Here is a 7,747-nt window from a genome sequence, read left to right as displayed (position 1 = left end):
TCACTGATATATGTATATATTTAAATTTACATGTTTTGTATTTATGGTACCTTGTCGTCAAGCAGCCTCTTTGAGGTTCGTTTAAGGTAACTTATTTATTCAATAAACGTTTTTTATATTCTATTCTAACACTTAATATAAAAGCTCAGATTATTTTATGTCTTTGATTTTAAAATTTCCTGGTACAGTAGATAATAATATAATGTCATTTGATATAGATGTTGAAAGAAGATTAACAATAGTTTTTTCATCATTGGATATACCAAACATAGTGTTGAGTTACATCTAGATTAACCAGTACAAACTCATGTTTTTATAATATAGATAGATGAATTATCATAAATGAGTGAAATAAGTGCAATAGTAAGTACGGCAATAAGAAGTAGAGTGAAATAATAGAAGAGAAAACATGTGAATACAGAATGGTTTAAGTAAGTTTCTAATTGCTTGTGAGTAAACATTGATTAAATCGATAGAACAAAGGGAGCATCAGAATTAATTATCAAAAAATCCCCATCTGGACTATGAACATAATTGACCGAACTTAGTGGGTCTATGTTTCAACTCGGATTTATTTTGTCTGTCTGTATGTAACGCGATTACGGCCAAACGCGTTGATAGAATCGATGAAATTGGCAGGAATATTCCCTTTTCAACTGCTCGTCGATGTATATACAAGGTTTTTTGAAATTTTGCATTTTAAGGATAATATGAAAAGAAAAGGAATTCCTCCATACTCTGATATCACTATATATATATCATCTACTATGAAGATAGGATTAGTCAGACTATAGAATATTCATAATCAATCAGCTGGCAAGTGGATTATTCATTGCATGCATTACACTAATGTCTGGCCGTGTCTATTTCTATAAGGTAGGGTTTCAATATTTTTTATGATGCGTGCTCATCAGTATCAATATTCTCACATTTGAAAAACAAATTTAATAAGTGACTGAAAAAAATGATAAATGAACTGAATAATGCTGAAGAAATTATAATATTCTCGATTGATTTTTTTTTAAATAGTTGAGAATATTTTTATCAGATGGAAAGATTATCACAATCGCCACTTTTTTCTAAATTATAACGTTAATATTGTGAATAAACAATTCAGGTTATAATGTGATAATTGGACAGTGATTAATGAGAGAGTTCGCAGATGAAATTCAATTTTTAAATTAAAACATTCATTATTATACATAGATTTGGAATGTTGTACGAATTGCAAATAGGAAGAATTTTGAGCATAAGCTTGTGACATTTCAAAAGTTATAATCGTACATATGGAATGAACAAATACATAAATTGATGAATAAATATATAAATAAATACATAAATACATAACAAATAATATACAAAGTGAGACATATGTATGGGAACCTTCAATAAATTGGAGACTGTTGTAGATATAATACTGTAACTTTCTGGGTGAGTATGGTCAAATAGGTAACCTTTCGACGTACAACTGAATTTTAACCCTCATAAGGGGGTGAACTTAGGGGTGTAACTCGAATATTCTAAATGTAAACACCATTGTGTGGTACAACATTTTAAAGGCTTTTTTAAAAACAAGAAAGATGGCATCAATAAAATGTTCTATGATACGTTTATCCACAATGGAAGCTGATTGAACTTCATCAATTATTTCTTTAAAAACTAAAACTTCAATCAGCCGCCATTTTGGATAAAAGTATCATAGAACATTTTTATTGATGTCATCTTTATCGTTTTTAAAAGGCCTTAAAATGATGTATCACACAATGGGTGTTTACATTCAAAATATTTGAGTTACAACCCCTCATTTCTTTAAAAACTAAAACTTCAATCAGCCACCATTTTGTATAAAAGTATCATAGAAAATTTTTATTGATGCCTCTTTCTTGTTTTGAAAAACCTTAAAATTTTGTACCACACAATGGGTGTTACATTAGAATATTCGAGTTACAAACACTAAGTCACCCCTTATGAGGGGTTAAAATTCAGTTGTACGTCGAAAGGTAAAGGGTTCCCATACATATATGTATGACTCACTCTGTATATATGAAAAAAAATGAATAAATAGTTGAACTTACGTATTCAAGATGGCCTGTTGCTGTTCGAGTACTTTGCGACTGTGAGCCTGCCGTTCGGCCTGCTTGGCGGCGCAGATCTCCATCTCCTTGTCGCAGTTGTGCACCTTCTCTCGCAGAGCAGCCAGCTTGTTCTCATCAGCCGACAGCTTCTCATTCTGCGCCCGCCATTCTCCTCCCAGAAGTGCCTGCTCTATTTCTGCCTGAAACACACAAGCCAGATTATAAAATAGAATTATAGTACCATTTTTAAATGAAAATAAGAACATTTATAAACTTTTGTTCAATAAATGGATGAAAAAAAATTTTATTGAATGCTTCAATTCGTGCTGATATAAATATATTTACTGAAATAAGTGAATAAAAATAGAATTATATTTCAGAAGTTGTTTTTGAGAAAAAATGAGAACAAAAAATTGAAAAAACTTGGGCGTTCAAGGGTTAACAATCTGCTGTACCAAAACTAACAATGCTTTAAGAATTTGAACACGAGCAGGTCATTGTTCTGTTGAACAATATAATATTGTAGCCAATATTTGTTACAGGATTTGTAAATTACACTTCAGACAAGTAATAAATATACCAATATACTGAGATTATGAACATTACATTTCAAAAAAAATAGTTATTGTATATCTAGAGTAAAAAGTACTGTTTTTTTCTCCTTGAGGGAAAAGTTTGAAGCCCGAGGCGAAGCCGAGGGCAACAATTTCCCTGAAAAAAAAATTTTTTCACTCGTGATATAAACAACATTTTTCCTCCACCTACATTTCTATAAAAACTGCAAATAAAATAATTTTTAAAAAAGTACGTGGCCAAAAAATGTGTTACAACATAATCTAAAAAGTAAACAGCTGGGCTGGCTTGTAATCACAGTTCTCCGCCGACAGCGCTATGCGCTATCTGTCGCCAAAGTTGTAACAACAATGGCCGCCACAACTACAATACTATGATGAAGTTCCCGTTTCAAATTTGATTAGTTAATGAGGAATATTCGTTGGTTGGTATTCTGAATAGCATGGAATAAAAAAAAAATTGTATACATTTTTTTAGTATAGTAATATGAAGTTTGTAATAATTTTAGCATACAAACATAAATTTCATATATTGATCAAATGTCTGGTTGAGGTAGCCTATTGAATTTAGTTGGTCTTCCTCATTTGAACTTGGACCTTCTAACCTATTTCAAATGTACGTTTTTAAAATAGAGATTCTTCCCATGTATTGAAATGGAGTTACTTTTACGTTCTAGGGAGTTTTCCTGTTTTTTCCTCCCGAGAGCGAAAAAGTGACACTTTAGTATTATGTTCCAGAGAGTAAAGTAAGCACTTTAGACAGGAGGTGGAGGAAAAGTATATTTACTGTGTGAATGAGAATGAGAACCTACCTCTCTCATGAGTTCCTCTTGCTGCTGTTCTATGTCTGTGATTTTCGCCTTCAACTGCGTCAAACTGGCGAGCAAATCGTTTCTGCATTCAGATTTCTTCTCAGACTCAGGCAGAGGTAGGATGAATTTACCTCTTTCCAGCACAACTGGACTCTTCTCCGTCGATTTGACAATGGCGTCCAGCTGAGACAGTAACTGCTCAGCTGTGTATTCTCCATTTCTTCTGGGGAGAGTGGAATAAATGCCAATGTCCAACGTGGGATTGGTCCAGGAAGGACGAGAATCCAAGCTCTTCACACGATTTGATCCGTCCGACTTGGACTGAGTATCGACAATTCTCACCGAGTCAGTTATCAATTTTTGCACCGGCGGACAATCAGATGAGCTAGTGACTAGCGAAGACGCACTGCTGGAGAAATTCCTCCTAGTTGCAAGTTTGTTTGACTTTGGTAACTCGTCGTCTTTCCTCGGATCAAATCCTAGAAACTGATACTTGGATTCGGCAAGTTTTTCTGTTCTCGACTTTGGTTTATTACTGGCATCAATATCATTCATGTCTTGAGGACTTTGGTGACCGTTACTGGTGAATTCAGGCGATGCATCACCATTTGCACTCTTGTGGAAGCCATTCTCTCGAATGTCATTTGTAGGAACTTTCATCTCCCTCTCTGAATCACCATTGGGAAATTTGTGGGTGTGGTTGTCAGGTCTGCTGAATTCACTTAGCATGGTAGTCTGTTCTCAATCAACTCCAAACTGTACTCGCACCTGTCAAATAAAATATACAAAAGATTTTAACGGTGTTAACCTTCCGGCAGTCGCGCTGTTGTAAAAAGTACAACAGTATCAGTTTTTTTGCTGCACAAACTATTGAATGGGGAGGTGTCAGTGAATGAGTCATCTATGCATCCAAAACGTTTCCCCCATCACTCCACTGAGTTGCAGTATCAACCGAGCAATGGTTCAGTCTTTAGGTGCCATTTAGTCGCGACAGTGCATAAGATAGGGAAGACTGTATACGGGAACTGTAAACGAACCAATAACACAGAATTGATGGCTTTGCTTGATGTACCTTATGGGCTATGAAATGGTTATCATCCAAGTGTTCATAGGCGTAAAATAACCAAGAAGATGAAAAATTAATTATACAATTAATTAATATGTTTTGACAGTAAACAGAGTACATAAGACTTGAAAAATTGGATGTTGTAAAAAAATACAACACGCGACTGCTCGTGTGATTGAGTAGGGCGCGACTACCGGAAGGTTAAAGTCTGGCAACACTGTAATTAACCAACAGATGTTGTTATTCTGAACAATCATCTATAGGCATAAAATTAGACACTTTTTTCTATGTATTTCACACAGCAGTCAATAATATTTAAGCAATCAATCAAATTCTTTCAAGAACTAAAGTTGGTAATTAGAAGAATTTATTATTTACTTAATATTTGACTGCATGTCGTATGAAATACATAGAAAAAAGAGTGTTAATACAATACCCTTCAATTTTTCAAAACTATTTACTCTGATGCTCAAATTCAAACCCGGTTGAAACGAGTGATTATACTCCCTAATGATTACATAAATTTAAATATGTTATCGCAGCAGTCGGAATGGATCAGAGGCCATCAAAAAATTGAGGTTATGTTAATGAAGCGGTTAAAAAATCTTGAATCAAGCTACTCCTTATTAGCGCTGCTAGCTCTCTCTTACTATTGTTTTCAAGATGCTATTAAGTATATTTTGTCTGTTATTCCTGAATATGTATTTTGTAGAGTTGTTTTTGTGCAATAAGTCTGTTAAGACAGACCTAGCACAGCAAATAAAAACCTATCAATTTTAAACTCAACAACATCTATTTAAGACATGGCTAAAATAGTTATTGTGCAACTAGTGCGCAAAGTGACAGTTTGCTGCACCGAAAGAAACGTTTACGCCCGAGCCGTAGGCGAGGGCGGAATGGTTTCTTGAGTGCAGCAGAGGAACTTTGCGCACGTATTTCACATTAAGTTTTTCCTACAGTTACCATTGAATATGAAAAGTGGGTAATTATGGGTAAATTGCCTGAAATGCATCAAATGTTTTTCTGTGTAATTTATTATTGATAAAAACCTTAATCCTAAAATCCTAAAGTTCTCGTTGTCCTTGGTTATAATATATAATGAATAATAATTAGCGCGTTGTGCTTGGTGCACCTCTGCTCACTATAGCAGCCACAGCAGTCACTGTTACCAACTTCATTTTGATTTTGCTGCACTGTTGCTCCATATAACCTACCAAGTATTTTGCGTTGCCATGTTGCAAATCTGGAGTGCAGAAAAATTTTTCCGCACTAGAGCGGAAAAGTGATTCTTTGCGTTCTGTAATCAGTGCAGCAATGGACACTTTTCAACGTAACTGTAGGAAAATGTATTTTTCCTAAAAATGTATTTTTCCTACAGTTACGTTGAAAAGTGGCCATTGCTGCACTGATTACAGAACGCAAAGAATCACTTTTCCGCTCTAGTGCGGGAAAAATTTTTCTGCACTCCAGATTTGCAACATGGCATCGCAAAATACTTAGTAGGTTATATGGAGCAACAGTGCAGCAAAATCAAAATGAAGTTGGTAACAGTGACTGCTGTGGCTGCTATAGTGAGCAGAGGTGCAACCAAGCACAACGCGCTAATTATTACCTACTATTATATATTATAACCAAGGACAACATTTTTATTCAATTTGACAATAAATTAAGGTTTTTATCAATAATAAAATTACACAGAAAAACATTGATGCATTTCAGCAATTTTACCCATAATTACCCACTTTTCATATTCAATGGTAACTGTAGGAAAAACTTAATGTGAAATACGTGCGCAAAGTTCCTCTGCTGCACTCAAGAAACCATTCCGCCCTCGCCTACGGCTCGGGCGGCGTAAACGTTTTCTTTCGGTGCAGCAAACTGTTACATTGCGCACTAGTTGCACAAATAACTATCTTTGTTTGAGCAGATTTTTGTACGTTATTTCCTAGAAAGAATAAGTTTTGAAAGTACGGATTGATTTAATTTCGTGAAGTTGGGTGGATTGGAAACTCATTTTAATTGATTGAAGCTTTATAGTCGGTACGTCGATTATCGTTATTTCGACACAATGTTTAAAAATTCACGTTATCAATATCCTTTCTAATATAAGTATTTTGAAGAAAGGACACTTGAAAATAGCTTTACAGCCGAAACTAGTGGTGTTTATATGAAAAAGTTTTGAGAAAGGGTACTATGTGGCTATATCAATATCCTTTCTTTTTAAAAATTATTTACTCTGATGCTCAAATTGAAACCGGTTGAAGCAAGTGATAATACTCTCTAATGATTACACAAATTTAATACCAATGTTACAATACAAGAATGATAGTATCTATGAATTTATGAATAATAAATGAAAATTTAATGTAATATCAATGTGAACTATGTTGCCAAACTTCGTGTGCCTTCGTGGCTACATGGATTCAAATATCCAATAAACTAATCATATAAAAAGAAGAATTCATTATTATAAATTAATTTCATTTAGTTCTGTTCAATACTAGCTAGCTATGGCAATTTTAACCTATCATTTTGCTTATTTGGAAAGTGACCAATTTCTAGGGTATGGTCCTGGATTAGTTACTTTAGAATGAGATTTGATGTGGTAACATCCTCAATTTTTGAAATGAGATTCTCGGTAATTATAAATTGACATCGGATTCTTGTATTCTTTATGAAGTAATGACTTGAAACCAATGATAACTTCAACTGGGATGACGAGATTTGTTACTAAAAGTACACTGTAGTTTCCCATGTACAATGTTATTGGATTCCAAGTATTTACTCTATTTTTACCTATTATTTTCCATATTTGGCAAGATAGTCTTGATGCGCGTGCGTGGACTGCCCGGGTGCGATAGAGACAGAGTGACATTCTCGTAGTATGAACCGGTGGTGGGGGGATAGTGAGGGATTGGCCGCCATTCTGATCCCTGTGTTACTTTCATTGTCACTTGTCAAACTCGAACTATCCAGGCTGCAACAAACCAAAACATGACAATTAAATTATAATATGAACAAGTATAGATTAGTATGGAACTTAGTAAAGATTTTAAAGAATTTCAAATAGTAAAATGTTAAAATGAGTGTGGAAAGAAATCCTGAAACGATTCTCTTCAATTCATTGAAATCTATGGTTTTAATGCAGATGTAGGATTAAATCTACAAGAGATCAATGTAGACATTCATCTCAACAGTATTTATCTATACGCGCGTCGGTTT

At 34.3% G+C, this 7,747-nt stretch overlaps 1 protein-coding gene across 1 annotated transcript; it reads right to left on the bottom strand.

The window, feature by feature from the left end:
• Positions 1–2,075: 2,075 nt before the first annotated feature.
• LOC120349237 lies at positions 2,076–7,478 on the bottom strand (the record flags this gene model as incomplete). The annotated part of the gene is made up of 3 exons (XM_039419204.1): positions 7,322–7,478; positions 3,460–4,227; positions 2,076–2,275 (listed from the first exon to the last, which is right to left on the bottom strand). Coding segments are annotated over exons 2-3 (929 nt in total), but the record flags the coding sequence as incomplete, so codon positions are not given.
• Positions 7,479–7,747: the final 269 nt, after the last annotated feature.

Source organism: Nilaparvata lugens, unplaced genomic scaffold (genome assembly GCF_014356525.2).
Source record: "Nilaparvata lugens isolate BPH unplaced genomic scaffold, ASM1435652v1 scaffold8905, whole genome shotgun sequence".
Lineage (NCBI taxonomy): Eukaryota > Metazoa > Arthropoda > Insecta > Hemiptera > Delphacidae > Nilaparvata > Nilaparvata lugens.
This window is presented reverse-complemented; position numbering and strand designations above follow the sequence as displayed.